The sequence below is a fragment of the Anomaloglossus baeobatrachus genome, chromosome 7 (assembly GCF_048569485.1).
Source record: "Anomaloglossus baeobatrachus isolate aAnoBae1 chromosome 7, aAnoBae1.hap1, whole genome shotgun sequence".
NCBI classification, from domain to species: domain Eukaryota; kingdom Metazoa; phylum Chordata; class Amphibia; order Anura; family Aromobatidae; genus Anomaloglossus; species Anomaloglossus baeobatrachus.
The window spans coordinates 6,000,109-6,018,873 of record NC_134359.1 but is presented as its reverse complement, the minus strand read 5'-3'; the positions used below and the strand labels follow the sequence as shown (position 1 = coordinate 6,018,873).

Sequence of the window (18,765 nt, the reverse complement as noted above, 5' to 3'; positions counted from 1 at the left end):
TGTATGATGCAGGGCCATGTCCCTGATGGTACTCCTGCTCGGCATCCACCAGGTTCTATGGGTCTGTGGATGGAGCCCGGCGTCAGCTTTGAGGCCGGCAGGATCCCACTTCCACAGAGCCCTACAAGGGGATGTGGAAGGAAAACAGCATGTGGGGCTCCAGCCTCTGTACCAGCAATAGGTACCTCAACCTTACAACACCATCTACGGGTGAGAAGGGAGCATGCTGGGGGCCCTATATGGGCCCTCTTTTCTTCCATCCGAAATAGTCAGCAGCTACTGCTGACTAAAATCTGTGGAGCTATGCGTGGATGTCTGACCTCCTTCGCACAAAGCTTGAAAACTGGAGTACCCGTGATACCACGGGGGGGTATAGCCAGAAGGGGAGGGGCCTTGCACTTTTTAGTGTAGTGCTTTGTGTGGCCTCCGGAGGGCAGTAGCTATACCCCAATCGTCTGGGTCTCCCAATAGAGCGCTGAAGAAATAGGAACGTACGAGGAACGGTACTGTATTCGTACGTTGGACGTCGCAGTATGTCCTTATTGCATAGTAGGGAAGTGGGAAGAGGGTTCAGTTGGATGTGGCCAATCCAGCTAGAGCACTGTATACTCTGTTCAAGAAGGGATTGTTTTTTAGTAGGAGCTGAGAACGCTGTTGCCCTAGTTATAAAAAAAAAATGGAAAAAAAATATAAAAGATTGCAAAAAGTTGTGTAATATCGTTGGACTACCACTAGATGGCAGGCTGCAACCCATGTATTGAAGTTCAGATTAATCTGTAGTGAGTTTATAATGAAGAACAAAGACCTCATTCACTGTCTGTTGCTGTTTGTAGAATCACTAAATGTGTTTCTCTAGCGGTGCCTCATTGTTCTGCTCTAGAAGTCATTATATCTGGTGCTAATCAAATCTCTCCTTTGTATGCTGGAATGCAAATTTACAGGCACTAAAGTATCCCTGGTTTACTACGTAGTTCCAGCCACTCCCAGTACACCCAGGGAGTCACAACATGGATGCTACACCCGGAAGTCAGGTGCCTGGAACTTCCTGTGGCAGCCGTCTTGCTACACCCACTGATGGCAGTACACCTCATAAGCCACACCCCTCGCAATGGCTCTTTGTTCAAAGCTCTCCACCCATCCCCGGTGGGAGGTGTTCTCTGGTATATATGACTAACATATTTGAATAAGCATAAATAGTATATTTGTTTACTCAGTTATCCCATAAATGCAAGTCAAAGATAAGTAAGTGAAACTTTTACAGAATTGATGAGTGGAAAAATATCTGTTTACATAAAATTAATTGGTATTTTAGAAGTCCTGCAGCATTATATCATAAAATAAAATAGAGGAAGGTAAATATATATATATCTTTGTATTATGTTAGTTAATTTAAAACAAAAATTGTAAACGACTTACCCCTACTGATGTCAAAATGTATCAAATCCATTTGTAAAAAAGGAATTAGGAAAAATGTATAATGCATTCAATGTAGATATGGGTAATGGATGTGTTCCCTGCTACGTCTTTGTTATAACAAAGGATGAGTTTTTTTTCCTTCTTCCTCTCTCACTTTTAAGAAGTAAGAATGGAATGTGTCTCTCTCCAATAGTGACGTAAGTTTGGTTTAACCCTTAGAGTTCAGGGTTTCCCATTTTTAGTTTGCTGTTTATACCTGAATAGGGAATATTAAATTTTATGGGATGTGCGATATAATTTGTGTTGTTTTGTGTTTAATGGCGATTTATTTGAACAATATATTTTTATTTTGTGACTCTATCACCTTTTCTGTTTTTACGATTATTTCTAAACCATTCATATATTTTTTGCCAGTTAGTCGCCCAGTCACAGCTGTCATTTCATCATGTCTCAGTCGTTTCTACTATGAAAGGTTTTTCTTTTCTTTATGGATACAGTGTTGTTTATTGTAAAGTTTTAAAATTTCCCAGTAATGTATAGTGTTCTGAGATGTACGTTATTTTCAGTGTTTGTTCATTTTAGGTTTTAGTATGTGGCTAATTTATTACCTGCTGTTTTATCTTTTCTTTTAGGGAATACCAGTATAAAAATGTTGAATTTTGCCATATTGGTAAATAAACAATTAAACAAGGGGGGAATAAGGTATTAATTATATTCTCCAGTTTCTTGGAGGGCGCAGCAGGCATATTAGATAGGTTTTGAATCTGACCTTTTTCCCATAGGTTATGTTTATTAGATTACTATGAGGTATATCTGTTAGCTGAAATAGGAAAGTCTTGTCTTATATGTTTATTTGTTTATTTATTTGTTTGTTTATTTATTTAGTATTCTCAGTCATGTGAAGTATAGATGACCACTAACTGTATTATGATCAGAGATGAAGTTATAAGAATGATCTAATGTATATTTTTTAGTTTTTGTTTTTATAGATGAAACCAGATGGTGGTCGATTCTGCACTGGATATGCTGCTGTTTACACCACATGAGGTAGTCTAAATTCGACCACTCCCTCCAATCCTATTGATACAGGAGACAGTGATGCATTAAATGCCTCTCTTGATGGGTAGAACAGGAGTGGGTAAGAGTCTTTAGAGGTGTATGATGTAGGTTGTAGATTTTTTCCTGTTGTCAAATGAATTAGGTATGCCGAAAAGAAAGTCTAGATCTGAGCTGATGGATTCGGATGGAGATCCTCGCACAGGTGCAGCTGACCAAGAAGCAGTGCACGGGCCTAGAGTTGAGAGTCTTTAACCAATACCGACCATGCCTTGGTGACATTGGTCACGTCAGTGACTTCTGTCACTCCTTGTGTTCTTAAATCCCTACAGGAACAAGCGATACAACAAGGAATGGATTGTGACATGCAGGGAGCCAGCTGACTGAGGAAGGTCTGTGGACAAAGGGTGGTAAGCTTTCTCTGCCATGAGAGCTCTTCTTAATGATGGCCCAGGTAACATCTGTGAAAGACAATTGTCAGTGTGTGCTTTGGTGACGCCAGGGTTCAGTACCCAGGTGGGCAGATTCACCCAGTCTTGTGAGACAAGTGCCTAGAACGAAGTGAGAAAAAACTGTAAAGAGTCCGTAGAAACACCCTGCACCTACTCTACCCATTCTTAGAAACTGCAAACTGATTATAGATGTATATCATGAGCATGTTGTATGCAAGTCTGTGCGTGTTGTGTAAATTTCTCTCCAGGTTTGGTCAGAGGCATTCCAGTGCAGAAAACGATATTGTTGAGAAGCACATGAAGGTGGTATGTAAAGAAAAATGTGTTTACAAAAAGTGTATATTTTATAGAAAAGTGGAAACTAGTAAATCGTGTACAAAATGTATATGTTTTGTTTTCTTTTGCAATAAGCAGGTCTTTATGTAAGATGTTTTTTGGTTTAGCATAGGCATGTATATTTTTATATAATTGACTGAATAGTGTGCTAAACAGGTGTATTCTCCAATTCCAGATCTTAAATCAGAGCTATTAATATGGTCTCCAGGCAGGAGACTGATTGATCCTAAAGGACAAGCGAGAAAGAGCCATGAGTCAACACTAGAGGAGCCGATCCAACCACAGAAACATCTATGGATCCACACCTCGCATTGTAGAAGGGTTAATCAACCAGAGCTGCACTGAGTGTTCTGCTCATACTTATCCTTTTCAGAAAACCCTGTACAGTCTTAGACCAGCATTGCCAGAACAGTTAGAAGAGAGGACTTAGAGAACCTTGAGACATGGGAAAGTCCAACTACAAAGGGTGAGGACTCGCCTAGGAGTCCTTGGTCTCAAACCGGTGAAGAAGAAGGGAATTTTGTTACTTACCGTAAATTCCTTTTCTTCTAGCTCTTATTGGGAGACCCAGACGATTGGGGTATAGCTACTGCCCTCCGGAGGCCACACAAAGCACTACACTAAAAAGTGCAAGGCCCCTCCCCTTCTGGCTATACCCCCCCGTGACATCACGGGTTCTCCAGTTTTAGTGCCAAAGCAAGAAGGGGGAAAGCCAATAACTGGTTTAAACAAATTAACTCCGAGTAACATCGGAGAACTGAAAAAACCGTTCAACATGAACAACATGTGTACCCGCAAACAACAAAAAAATCCCGAAGGACAACAGGGCGGGTGCTGGGTCTCCCAATAAGAGCTAGAAGAAAAGGAATTTACGGTAAGTAACAAAATTCCCTTCTTCTTCAGCGCTCTATTGGGAGACCCAGACGATTGGGACGTCCAAAAGCTGTCCCTGGGTGGGTAAAGAAATACCTCATGTTAGAGCTGCAAGACAGCCCTCCCCTATGGGGAAGCCACTGCCGCCTGCAGGGCTCTTCTACCTAGGCTGGCGTCCGCCGAAGCATAGGTATGCACCTGATAATGTTTGGTGAAAGTGTGCAGACTCGACCAGGTAGCTGCCTGGCACACCTGTTGAGCCGTAGCCTGGTGTCGTAATGCCCAGGACGCACCTACGGCTCTGGTAGAATGGGCCTTCAGCCCTGAAGGAACCGGAAGCCCCGCAGAACGGTAGTCTTCAAGAATTGGTTCTTTGATCCATCGAGCCATGGTGGCTTTAGAAACCTGCAACCCCTTGCGCGTACCAGCGACAAGGACAAAAAATGCAACAGAGCGGCGCATGGGCGCCGTGCGGGAAATGTAGATTCTGAGTGCTCTCCCCAGAACTAACAACTGTAAATCCTTTTCATACCGGAGAACCGGATGAGAACAAAAGGAAGGTAAGGATATATCCTGATTAAGAAGAAACGCGGATACAACCTTAGGGAGAAACTCCTGAATAGGGCGCAGCACCACCTTGTCCTGGTGGAATACTAGGAAGGGAGCCTTGAATGACAGAGCCGCCAGCTCAGACACTCGCCGAAGCGACGTGATCGCAACCAGAAAGGCCACTTTCTGTGACAGGCGCGAAAGGGAAACTTCCCTCAGAGGCTCGAAAGGCGGCTTCTGGAGAGCAACTAGTACCCTGTTCAGATCCCATGGATCTAACGGCCGCTTGTACGGGGACACAATATGACAAACCCCCTGTAGTAACGTGCGCACCTTAGGAAGACGTGCTAGACGCTTCTGAAAAGAACACGGATAGTGCCGAGACTTGCCCTTAAAGGGAGCCGAGCGACCAACCTCTTTCCCAACCAGATTGCAGGAGGGAAGGCAAAGTAGGCAATGCCGATGGCCAGGGAGACACTCCCTGAGCAGAACACTAAGATAAGAATATCTTCCACGAGTTGTGGTAGATCTTGGCAGACCGCGGCTGGCTAGCCCGTCTCATGGTGGCAATGACGTCGTGCTCACGGTCGACCGACGGTGAGGTGCCACAGATCTCGGTACCACGACCTCCCCGGCCAGTTTGGGGCGACGAGGATGGTGTGGCAGCAATCGGTAGCTGGAACTGTGACCAATCCTGAGCCAAGGCGCCTGTCGCCAGAGCTCTTTGATCGTAAGACCGCGTCATGAAAATCGGGACCTTGTTGTTGCCGAGAAGCCATGACGTCGACGTCCGTCTTCATCCTGCGGCTACAGATTTCTTGCAAACAAACGGGTGCAGAGCCCATTCCCCTGCGTCCACTCCCTGGTGACTGAGGAAGTCTGCTTCCTAGTGTTGTACGCCCGGGATATGAACAGCTGATATGGTGTATGCTCTGTCTTCTACCCATAGCAGAATCCGCCGGACCTCTTGGGAGGCTTGTCGACTGCGTAGTCCGCCTTGGTGGTTGGTGTATGCCACCGCTGTGGATAGTCCGACTGAATTCGGATCTATTTGCATTCCAGCCACTGCAGGAAGGCTTGCAGTGCAAGATACACTGCCCAGAGCTCCAGACCACTGAGTTGAAGAGTGGACTCCTCTGAAGACGGTCTTTGACCGTCTGGAAAAGTGACACGTTCCTGTGTAGGGACATCGACTTCCCTCCCATAAGTGAAGAATGTGCTATTGAGGCGGACGCAGATGAAACTGCGTGAAAAAAGCTCGCCTCTGGATGAGGCGCCTCCTTGAAGGAGAGACTGCCCCCTCGTCTGTAGTGAACGCTGTTTGTCCAGCGGAAGCTTCACTATCGCTGAGAGAGTGTGAAAACTCTCCAGGAGATGCCAGCGATTGGGTTCAACCTTGAAAAGTTGAAGACCCACCCGAAACTCTGGGAAGGGTCCAGCGCCATGTTCAGGTTGTGTTGGCATGCTTCTAAAGGAGAGTGCCTTGACCAGTAGATTGCCCAAGTAAAGGATCACAGAGTGACCGTGAGAGCGCGGGACTGCTCCCTCTGCTGCCACGAACTTGGTGAACACCCGTGGGGCTGTCGCCAGCCAAAAGGTATGGCTACGAAACGAAATATTCTCGTCTTTAATAACGAATCGTAGCCAACGCCGGTGCCTCGGAGCAATCGGCACGTGTAGATAAGCATCCTGATGTCTATCGATGTTAGGAAAACTCCTTGAGACAGAGAGGCAATGACGGAGCGGAGTGATGCCATCCGGAACCGCCTGGTTTTCACGTGCTTGTTAAGCAGTATAAATGCCAGAACGGGACGGAAGGAGCCGTCCTATTTTGGCACCACGACCAGGTCGGAGCAAAATGCGTATCTGATTCCTGAAGAGGAACAGGGATTACCGCTCTTTCCGCCTGCAGAAGAGCCTCGGCTCGGTCGGTGCGGTAGTTTGAAAACAAACTGACTCTCACTCACAGGCCCTTGACCTGCGGTAGGTAAATGCCGCTAAAGCGGGGGAGTCTGCCCCCCCGCGGTTGCGGAGTGAGAGGGCTGAAAATTATGAGGAAAAACACTTTGGTAGCGGGTCCTCCGGCTGCCTTCCCCGGGCGTGATTGAGCCCGCTAGGAATCTATGCCCTTCTGGGCTTTTTGAGTCGTCTTGGATAGTTGAATGATTTCATTCAACCCTTACCAACAGACTATCACTAGATAAAGGCAACCTGGTTAAGCACTTCGTTGGCAGCAGCCTCTGTTCCAATCTCTCAACTACTAGCCTCTGCGTAAAAACACGGAGTTGGCGGATGCCACTGACGTCCGGCTCGTAGAGTCTCGGACAGCAATAACAGCATGATTCGCCATGCCGACATTGCGAGTTAAAGACGCTGCTGGGACCGAGAGTACCTGTGACAGCGACCCCCTGCGCAATACTAGCTGAAATAGCTTGGAGTGCCTTCACGGCTGCGACTGCCGGAGCAACCGACCTGCCGATAGCTTCATAGACAGATTGCAACCAGAGGCCAATCTGCCTGTCAATGGCATTTTGAAGTGAAGTCCTATCCACCACTACAACTATAGATCTAGCTGCAAGCATGGAGATTGGGGGATCCACATTTGGATACTGGGTCTAGCGCTTGACCACGTCAGGGGGGAGCGACACGTGTCTCATTAATACGGTCGGAGAAACGCTTATCGTGATAAGCGTGTCGTTTCTGGACTGCTTCTCTGGAGTCAGAGTGCTAAACAAGTACTCAATATATAGAGATTTCTCTTGCTGTGAAGCTGACCCCTCCACTGGAGGAGTTGAGGGAGAAATACCCAACCTTTCGTTGATGGACGCAATAAGATTATTCACTATAGCGTCACCATCCGGTGTATCCGGATTGAGAGCGGTCTCAGGATCAGAGTCCTGAACAGCTACGTCTGCCTCAACGTACAGAGAGTACTCCAGCTGGGACCTTGACCAGTGATGGAGTCGAGGGCTAATCCCAGCGAGCCCGCTTAGGCCATCTGGGACTGTCGACCGTGTCGGATGCCTGCTCTCTGGGATGCCTGGAATCACTCTGGCGCCTTGAGATGCTCCAAATCAGGGCGGCCAGGGTCATTGCAACCATATTGCCCACGGTCTGCTTGGGGTGCAAAGTCTGTAAGATGTCAGTCATAGTCACAGACAATATATCAGCGGAAAAACTGCAACTTCGTCCCTGTCTCTGGACAGAGATCACAGGTGGTTCTTTTGGCCACATATAGCAGAGACCCCGGTTGAGCAATTGCACGCACTGGGGGTCCTGGGACCGTATGACATGCAGTACAAGCAGCATAGAAAGCCCGTGCATTGGCAACTTGTCTTTTTCTGCTGTTGTTGTCTAGCTATCTAAGAGCCTAGCCGAGGATAGCGACCGTACAGTGAATAGTCATACAAGCATGAAGTACAAATAAACACTTCAGCACATGTAGTACACGCAGCATTGAAAACTTGTGGCTTGGCACATTTGCTCTTCTGCTGCTGTTGTCTATTTATCTAGGAGCATGAGACAAGGATAGCGACATACAGTGAATGTATAGCATACAAGCCTGACAGTAAACACTGCAGCCCATGCAATCCAAGCAGCATTGAAAGCTTGCGCGTTAGCACCCTAGCCTTTCTGCTGCTGTTGTCTATTTATCCAGGAACATTAGCCAAGGATAGCGACATACAGTGAATGTATAGCATACAAGCATGACAGTAAACACTGCAGCCCATGCAAGTCAAGCAGCATTGAAAACTTGTGCCGTAGCACCATTACTCTACTGCTGCTTTTGTCTGTTTATCTGGGCGCATTAGCCAAGAATAGCGACATACAGTGAACGTATAGCATAACAATAAACCGTGCAGCACATGCAAGCGAAGCAGCATTGAAAGCTTGTGCCTTAGCACAAATTGCTCTACTGCTGCTGTTGCCCAATCTGACAGTAAACACTGCAGCACATGCAAACGAAGAAGCATTGAAAGCTTGTGCCTCAGCAGCATTGCTTATTTGCTGCTGTTGCCCAGAATAGCGACAGTACAGTACAGTGCATAGCATATCAGCACACAGCCCAAAAGCCCACTTCAGCATTAGTGGTGTCAGTTGCTTACCGCCCGCACAAGAGCGGGTGCGAGGTCGCCCAAAAACCTGTGACTGGTTCCGTTCTCCCAGAGTGGAAACCATAATGGCTGCCGGCTTCTCTTCCCCGTCCTGTGCAGAGGGGCGGGCCGTGGGCGAGCCCCAGCCAAAAGCGGGAACCCGGCGTCTCACTGTGTTCAGTGAGAGGGGGCTGGAGAATGCAAAGCAGACTCCAGCTCCCTGCGCTGAGCTTCTGTACAGCGTCCCGCCCCTCCTCTGACTGGCAGGGCTGGGGCGGGAACGAAACGAAAGCTAGGCCGCAAAGCCGGGGACTCGAGTAATAAGCGCGGCCGTCCTATGTGCACGGCCGACGCCGAAGTCCCCCGGCGCACCACAAGTCCCAGCCGCGCCACAATGTAAAAAACAATCAGCAGCGGCCGGCGCGGCCGTTTTCAATACATAAATTCACTCAGCAAAGCTGCAGTGAATAATAGCACCGGCGCTCCGCGCTGTTGTCCCCGGCGCACTAACACTCCCAGCAATGCTGGTGTGTGTGGGCGCGATGTGCATGGGAACACAGAGTACCTTGATGTAGCAGGGCCCTGTCCCTGACGATACTCAGCTCCATATCCAGCAGGTTCTTTTGGGTCTGTGGATGGAGCTCGGTCTCTGTGCCTGGAGACCGGTAAGATCCCACTTCACCCAGAGCCCCTCATGGGGATGGGGAAGGAAAACAGCATGTGGGCTCCGGCCTCTGTACTAGCAATAAGTACCTCAACCTTACAACACCATCCACGGGTGAGAAGGGAGCATGCTGGGGGCCCTATATGGGCCCTCTTTTCTTCCATCCGACATAGTCAGCAGCTGCTGCTGACTAAAATCTGTGGAGCTATGCATGGATGTCTGACCTCCTTCGCACACAAAGCTAAAACTGGAGAACCCGTGATGTCACGGGGGGGTATAGCCAGAAGGGGAGGGGCCTTGCACTTTTTAGTGTAGTGCTTTGTGTGGCCTCCGGAGGGCAGTAGCTATACCCCAATCGTCTGGGTCTCCCAATAGAGCGCTGAAGAAAAACCCTTTCCCCTTTCCGCCCATGTTTCAACGTTCAGTTAGGCAGGTTTTTCAACAGATCTTTCTACCTCTCTTCCTAAGGGAACACAGTACCCTTAGAATTCAGAAATGGCAGAAGTAAGTCTTTAGGGGGGACTGTTGAGGATAAAGAATTGAGTATCCAAAAATACTTAATTCAGCCATTTCATAGACTCAGTTATATAGTTCAGTAGATGTGAACTAACTCACATATTTGTGAATGCTTTTGTTTCTTACTAACATGTATATATGTATATTGCATATTCAGTGTATTTTCCTTAAACTCAGTGTATACTAGGATATATATATATGTATAGCTTGAAGATTGCCACCATTTCCTGTTCTCCACCCAAGACAGATCGACAAAGAAATTCCTGGAGCCTAGACTGACCAATCAACGGAGAATATGGAGATCTCTCTACGTCATGAAGCCCTGACTTACGATACTTGATTGGACTAAAACTTTTGTTCACACCCCCTTACTGTTGGGTCTAGAGTCTCTTTCAAACAATAAAGAACACACTTGGTTAAGAGCCAGTCATGGAGATAGACATAACTGACTTTGCTGTGCAGTTATTCATTCTCGTGTGCACACATGACATTTTAATTAGAAGCAGCAGCCGGATATCAAGAGATCCTTTGAGTCTCATCATCATCGTCATTCTGACCTTGACAATGGGACCTCATGGTATGTGGACCCCTGGATGTGGCCTCATGGTATGTGGACCCCTGGATGGGACCTCAAATATGTGGACCCCTGGCCTGGGGTCATGGAGCCTCTGCCCTCACTTACCTGTGTCGGCGCTCGCTGAGGGCTTCTGCTTGGCTCCTGCGTCCAGTCGGGGCACGGGGTTGCTCTTTGCAGGAGAACTCATCTTTCTTGACCTTGATTCTTTGTAAAATTCCTACATGTAACAATGTAATGAGATCTCCTCATATTACGGGAGTGTGACACATAATATATGTACAGGAGAGATAAATCACTATAGACCGCTGCAGTCAATCACAGGCCACAGCGGTCCTGCGGCAGGTGGAGCGGTGACGTCAGCGCAGATCGAGGCCGGCACTGCATCCTGGTAAGAGCTATTACTCAGCATCACTTATGTTTTGTTTTTTTCTTACAGATCTGAGCCCAGTGGATCTTTTCTTTCCGTGAGGACAACCCCTTTTATTCCGCATTTTGGAGAAATAAACATGTTGTGATTATTACTCTTACCGCGATGGTTTCCTTGTCAGTCGGGTGCAGAATGAAGGTCACTCGCTGGAGGAACTCGGAGCGGAAGCTCAGGACTTCATCAAACAGGAAAGTCGCCACGCGGCTCCTCGGAAATCCCAGAACTCCCGTCCCAATGGCTGGAAACGTGATGGACCCCAGCTGCCGCTTCTCCGCCGTCTCCAGACACGTCTGTATCGTCTTCCGGAAAATCTGAAGGTTCGGACAGTGAATAATAAGATTATTAATGACCCCTGTGTGACGGATCACAGAGAAATGTAGGATTGGTAGGTAAGAGGCGCGCGAGAAGACTTCCCATCATGAAGATGTAATACATGATATCTGGGCCCTGTGTGACCAGAGGCAAAGTGTGAAAAGCCCCCGAACCCTGTGTGACCGGAGGCAAAGCGTGAAAACCCCCGAGCCCTGTGTGACTGGAGGCAAAGTGTGAAAACCACCGAGCCCTGTGTGACCAGAGGCAAAGTGTGAAAAACCACCGAGTCCTGTGTGACCGGAGGCAAAGTGTGAAAAGCCCCCGAACCCTGTGTGAGCGGAGGCAAAGTGTGAAAACCACCGAGCCCTGTGTGACCGGAGGCAAAGTGTGAAAACCACCGAGCCCTGTGTGACCGGAGGCAAAGTGTGAAAACCACCGAGCCCTGTGTGACCGGAGGCAAAGTGTGAAAACCACCGAGTCCTGTGTGACCGGAGGCAAAGTGTGAAAAAACACCGAGCTCTGTGTGACCGGAGGCAAAGTGTGAAATCCCTCGAGCCCTGTGTGACCGGAGGCAAAGTTTGAAAACAAACGAGCCCTGTGTGACCGGAGGCAAAGTGTGAAAACCCCCGAGCCCTGTGTGACCGGAGGCAAAGTGTGAAAACCCCCGAGCCCTGTGTGACCGGAGGCAAAGTGTGAAAACCACCGAGTCCTGTGTGACCGGAGGCAAAGTGTGAAAAACACCGAGCCCTGTGTGACCGGAGGCAAAGTGTGAAAAACCACCGAGTCCTGTGTGACCGGAGGCAAAGTGTGAAAAACCACCGAGCCCTGTGTGACCGGAGGCAAAGTATGAAAACCACTGAGCCCTGTGTGACCAGAGGCAAAGTGTGAAAACCACCGAGCCCTGTGTGAGCGGAGGCAAAGTGTGAAAACCACCGAGCCCTGTGTGACCGGAGGCAAAGTGTGAAAACCACCGAGTCCTGTGTGACCGGAGGCAAAGTGTGAAAAGCCCTGTGTGACCGGAGGCAAAGTGTGAAAAAACACCGAGCTCTGTGTGACCGGAGGCAAAGTGTGAAAACCACCGAGTCCTGTGTGACCGGAGGCAAAGTGTGAAACCACCGAGCCCTGTGTGACCGGAGGCAAAGTGTGAAAACCCCCGAGCCCTGTGTGACCGGAGGCAAAGTGTGAAAAGCCCCCGAGCCCTGTGTGACCGGAGGCAAAGTGTGAAAACCACCGAGCCCTGTGTGACAGGAGGCAAAGTGTGAAAAGCCACCGAGCCCTGTGTGACCGGAGGCAAAGTGTGAAAACCACCGAGCCCTGTGTGACCGGAGGCAAAGTGTGAAAAGCCCCCGAGTCCTGTGTGACCGGAGGCAAAGTGTGACGGGAAATGTTACTAATAAACTGAATTTACGATGGGGGGGGGGGTAAATTGGGATTGCAGCTCTCTGTCCGTCCATATATATCCACGTGGACCCCTTACCTTTTCGGCTGAACCTTTCCCTCCGTCCCATTTTGGAATGATGACGTGGATGACGATGACACAGCACAGACTGCAGCCCGGGGTCACAAACGTGGCGCCATCATTCACTGTGGCTCCAGCGGCTTCTTTGGTTAGACACACTTGCAGCTGTTTTCCGGCCTTTTCAGACAGTGCCTTGGAGGCTCCACCGCTGTCCAGGACAAGGTCTTTCCCCACACTGTTCACAATCACATCTGTCTGATAACAGAGAGCACAAGCGTCACTACAGGGGGCTCCATCACTTACAGCACAGACACAGGGTTAGACTGGGGCTACATGAGCACCACTTCGAGGCATGGCATGACGCTTGGCTCCCGCTCTGCTAGAGTGTAAGGCGAGTGTCATGCCACTGTGGTGCCATCCTGCGATCACAGCACAGCCGCGGAGGAGAAAGCAGGTGCGGCAGAGGGAGTGATCTCCCCATCTCCTCCATGCTCAACGGATGCGCATATTGCACTGCACTCCGGTGTCATCCAAGTGCAATGCAATGTTTGACTCACACCCATAGACTTGTATGGGTGCAAGAGAAAACAAATTGGATTTCACCCGCATCATGCTGGCACTATTTTCTCGGTCCGATTACAGCTGGGAAAAAAAAAACAAATCACTCATGGCAGCAGCCCCATAGAGTAACATAGGTGCGGGTGGAATGTGATTTTTTTTTTTTTTTAATCACATTCCACTCGCTCAGTTTTACTCGCCGTGTGTCCTTAGCCTTAACATTTCTCTGGGGGAGCCGGCGCGTCCGCGCTTCACTTTTCCTCTGGGGGAGCCGGTGCGTCCCCGCTTCACTTCTCCTCTGGGGGAGCCGGCGCGTCTGCGCTTCACTTCTCCTCTGGGGGAGCCGGCGCGTCTGCGCTTCACTTCTCCTCTGGGGGAGCCGGCGCGCCCACGCTTCACTTCTCCTCTGGGGGAGCCGGTGCGCCCACGCTTCACTTCTCCTCTGGGGGAGCCGGCGCGCCCACGCTTCACTTCTCCTCTGGGGGACTAACACTGAGCACACATTGCCGCAGGTCGCTGGGGGTCTCAGCTGCACATCCTGGGGGGCTCTTCTAATAACTGTAGAAAACAGAGCCGCCCTGAGGATCACATTTCTATTTCTTTCTACCTACTGTTACCCATCCTGAGACCGGTCACCTTGTCAGGAGGGGCCAGACCACGCCTTTGTTTTTGTTCCCGCTGCGGCCCGGATAATTTTGTTGCTTTGTTTTTAGATATAGGGTCTAATTTTTATGGTCTTTGAAAAAGGGGGAGTGTCTTGCAGCATTATTTGAGGGTGTGGCCTTTAGACAGCCCTGTATTTTCACCCTGTAAGCCACGCCCCCTTGGCCATAAAAATTAACACTAATTAAAAAACCTCATATCTGAACCATATGGCATAAGCATGTGAGCAGCGTGAGTAAAATGGCGGCAGAAAGCGTCTGATATTGAGATTTTGACCTGTGACGAGACGTCACGTGTGGCTGCGCAGACTCTGATGTGGACAGTGGCCTTTACAGATCCTTCTCCCCAGTGTCCTCCAGACCCCACACTACATCTCCCCAGTGTCCTCCAGACCCCACAATACATCTCCCCAGTGTCCTCCAGACCCCACACTACATCTAGAATGAATATTTAGAAGACAGAAAATCAGCGGGAATGAAGGTCACCCTCCCCCGAGGGACATGGAGGTAATGAGCAGAACTTACTCTGGCGTCTTGGAGAAATCCTTCTTCCACGTTGATGACGATGTTTTGGTTGCCCACCGTCTGGCCTGCCGTGGCCTCCTGCTCTCTCATCTGTGGCCCCGTCTCCTCGGCTCTCTTCAAAGAGTATCGTGCCAAGCTCTGATCTCCGAATCGTCTTTTCAGAGACTTGGTGAAGGCCGTGATGGTTTCATCCCTAGTGTCCACCAGATGAATGGCGGTGATGGATCTTGATCTGCTTTCCCCGTCCATAAACTCTTTAATGGCTTCAGCAATACATTCTGCAGATACGTCAATAGGAAAACCGAAGATGCCGGAGCTGACCGCCGGGATAGCGATGGACTTATGGCCGTGCTTGGCCGCCAGCACTAGACTCTTTCTTATCGCCACCTGTAGAAGATCCTTACACCTTTGTGAAGAGGAGCTGTTCCATCTTGGCCCCACTGTGTGTATGACCTGCTTACACGGTAGGTTTCCTGCCTCCGTGATCACAGAGTCTCCTGGGAACAAGCTGCCCTTCTGGTGGACAATGCGGTCAGAGGCCTCTTGCAGGGTAGGTCCTGCTGCGGTCAGCAATGCTGCCGCCAGACCTCCAATGTGTTTCAGATCTTCATTGGCCGCATTAACGACAACATCTACAATGTGGCAACACAAGTCTCCTCTGTACACCGACAGGGTCACCCCCTGCGGCAGCTGTATGTGGTACAGAGCCTCCTCCGGAGCACTTTCTTCAGGTAGATCGTCCTCTTCCTCATCTCTCTGTAAATAGAGGACACATTTATACTTATTCTTCGCCATTGTTACGTACAGCTCCTCATTGGACAAACAAAACTTCTTGGCTCCTGGTTTGTCGATATTCAAGGTGTCGTGATAGACAGAGGACAGGAGCTTCTCTACAACAGAAGACGCTTCCTCCACGTAACTCTTGGTTCCCGACAGCTTTATGTTTCTGTGACTTATCGTAACCCTGACATTAATCTGCTTGAGCTGATCCAGCATGGGCCTCCTCTCCTCCTGGATGAACTTCATGACTGCCATGGACTTTGCCTTGAAATTCTTCTGCATTGGAGTATTGCGCTCCACAAACTCGTGGATTGCTTTGTAGCCCTTGTGTACATTGCTGGACATCCCTGCGAGCACCACATCGTTCTCCGCTCCGGAGGGGAACTCCTGGATCAGGACTGTAGAGGTCTCAGAATTGAGGGACTCATGAAGATGTGATTGAAGACTTCTCCACTCCGGACTGTCAAGGATTTTCTTGGCTGTAACTGGAATTCGCTGACAAATCAGTTCTCGGCCAATTTGCTCCTGGGCGTCTATCAAGTCCTTTTTGGAGTGACCGGTCAGTTGGATTGAGTTTTCTTCTATCTCAATGAATGCGTTTATTTTATGTCGTGCAAAGAGGAAGCAGGAGACCTCATCGTTATCAGCGAACATCAAGAACTGCAGGACATGCGGGTCCATCTGGATGGATTTGGACTTCAGCTGTTGTTTTGCGTTCATTATGTCACACTTGGCTTGGAGAACTTCTTCTAGCAGTCCAGTGAGCCTGACGTTGTGTGTAGACAGGTCATACTCCATCTTCAGCTCTGGGACGTCGTCCAGTATCTTCTGCTCCACACCACTGCTACGTATGATGTGATAGAGGGCTGCAGACATGGGCTCTGTCTTGGTCGTCACTTTACGCCTTCTCTCCACCTTTCTGCTGGTTTCCGCCACCAGTGTCCGGAACATCTGCTCGACCTTATTCACGTCCTTCGTTGTGCCCGCCAGGAAGATCTTCTCAGACTCAGGGTTGTGTTTGATTAATACCCCACCATAGGCAGCAGTGGAGATCTGATCCTTGATGTCCTCCCAGGCTGACGGGCTCATTTTACAGTCTATGACTTTATATCTTGAGATGAAGAATGAAAATTTGGTGGAGACCTCCTCAGTCCATGTGCGGACCACCTTCATCATTGTCCTCAGGTGTGAAGACAGAGCGTCGGGGAAGCACAATGTGATTTCGGGGTTGGTGCAGCTTGGATCTGGCCATTTGATCTCACATATTTTTTCAGACATGATCTTCTCCATGTTTTGCTTCACTCCTGCCTGCTTCAATATAAATGCTAGTAAGTATGGACTGATCTGGATCCGGACCGGCTCTGGTCGCACGACACGTGGTCTGTGCCTTCCATATAGCGCTATATCTAAGGAGGGGTAGTATCGATACACAGAGATCTCCTTTTTGCCAAAGATATGTTGTTTTCCCACCACGACCTTCACAACTGTAACATAAGAAGACATGAGATGTATTAGACAGATAGACCCGGACCTTCCACACACGTCAACTGAGGCTGCTCCTAACTATCAGATGTCATTATAGAGCCCTGTATACACTGATCAGACCCCCAAGAACGTCCTCTGACCTGTCAGCTAAGAACCAGAGGTCTACACATCATTATAGAGCCCTGTGTACACTGATCAGACCCCCGAGAACGTCCTCTGACCTGTCAGCTAAGAAGAAGAGGAGGTCTACACATCATTATAGAGCCCTGTGTACACAGAGTAGACCCGTGAGAGCGTCCTCTGACCTGTCAGCTAAGAAGAAGAGGAGGTCTACACATCATTATAGAGCCCTGTGTACACAGAGTAGACCCGTGAGAGCGTCCTCTGACCTGTCAGCTAAGAAGAAGAGGAGGTCTACACATCATTATAGAGCCCTGTATACACTGATCAGACCCGTGAGAGCGTCCTCTGACCTGTCAGCTAAGAAGAGGAGGTCTACACATCATTATAGAGCCCTGTATACACTGAGCAGACCCGCGAGAGCGTCCTCTGACCTGTCAGCTAAGAAGCGGAGGTCTACACATCATTATAGAGCCCTGTATACACTGAGCAGACCCGCGAGAGCGTCCTCTGACCTGTCAGCTAAGTAGAGGAGGTCTACACATCATTATAGAGCCCTGTATACACGGATCAGACCCGCGAGAGCGTCCTCTGACCTGTCAGCTAAGAAGAGGAGGTCTACACATCATTATAGAGCCCTGTATACACTGAGCAAACCCCCGAGAACGTCCTCTGACCTGTCAGCTAAGAAGAGGAGGTCTACACATCATTATAGAGCCCTGTATACACTGATCAGACCCGCGAGAGCGTCCTCTGACCTGTCAGCTAAGAAGAGGAGGTCTACACATCATTATAGAGCCCTGTATACACTGAGCAGACCCCCAAGAACGTCCTCTTACCTGTCAGCTAAGAAGAGGAGGTCTACACATCATTATAGAGCCCTGTATACACTGAGCAGACCCGCGAGAACGTCCTCTGACCTGTCAGCTAAGAAGAGGAGGTCTACACATCATTATAGAGCCCTGTATACACTGATCAGACCCCCGAGAACATCCTCTGACCTGTCAGCTAAGAAGAGGAGGTCTACACATCATTATAGAGCCCTGTATACACTGAGCAGACCCCCGAGAGCGTCCTCTGACCTGTCAGCTAAGAAGAGGAGGTCTACACATCATTATAGAGTAGACCAAAAAGAAAAAAACTCCTAAAAACAATTATTTATTTATTAATATTAAAATTGTAGATATAGCCACTGCTAATCCAGAATAACTACAGTGATATGTTAAGGTGAGTGAAATAGGGTGATAGACTCGATTGGTGGGGACAGTGCAAATAATTTCCTGTTCTCAAGGTAGGGGCAACGTTAGTAGTTGCACTAGTCTTATTCAGATTCAAGAAAGCGTGGTTTAGGGGATGACCTATCTCTCCCTCCCTTGCTCCTACCTACCAGCGGAGGTGTACCATAAATTATTGGGTACCCCCCGCTCCACGTCGTCTCTCCCTAATATCTCCCTTCAGACCAATCGCCAAGACCCGGGAGACCCACCACCAAAGAAGATATGTGCAATTAGTCACAGTACTAAAGGATAATTAGATATTTTAAAACTTAATCTAGATATTAGATAAATCTCAGATCAAAAATAGTTCTTATATATACATGGATATAAATTCCAGCAGGAATTGGTTTGTCTGCCGAAATCATCCAGTATAAATCCCAATTTTTGTTTATCTATGAACATGGATATAAAGTCCCAGCAGGGAATAACTTATCTGCCGAGACCATCCAGTATTCTATCCCGACGCGTTTCCCCCCTATGTTTTTTAGGGGTTCATCAGGGGACTGATCCGGATTAATTCTTATATCTTAATGACTGATGGTCGCATCAACAGTGTGGCACCAACCGCCCATCACAGGGGCATTTACTCCGTCCTGAGACACTGCTCTCAATAATCTGCAGGTCCCA

At 48.8% G+C, this 18,765-nt stretch overlaps 1 protein-coding gene across 3 annotated transcripts in view; it reads right to left on the bottom strand.

Annotated features, from left to right (window-relative positions):
* The window catches only part of PARP14 (poly(ADP-ribose) polymerase family member 14), a 216,292-nt gene that overhangs the window by 173,583 nt on the left and 23,944 nt on the right, over window positions 1-18,765 (bottom strand). For all 3 annotated transcript variants that reach the window (XM_075316982.1, XM_075316980.1, XM_075316981.1), the window contains exons 6-9: window positions 14,477-16,740; window positions 12,750-12,986; window positions 11,062-11,271; window positions 10,639-10,750 (exon numbers count right to left, since the gene is read on the bottom strand). In XM_075316982.1, coding sequence (XP_075173097.1) covers window positions 10,639-10,750; window positions 11,062-11,271; window positions 12,750-12,986; window positions 14,477-16,740 — 2,823 coding nt within the window. The remainder of the gene's footprint in view (window positions 1-10,638; window positions 10,751-11,061; window positions 11,272-12,749; window positions 12,987-14,476; window positions 16,741-18,765) is intronic.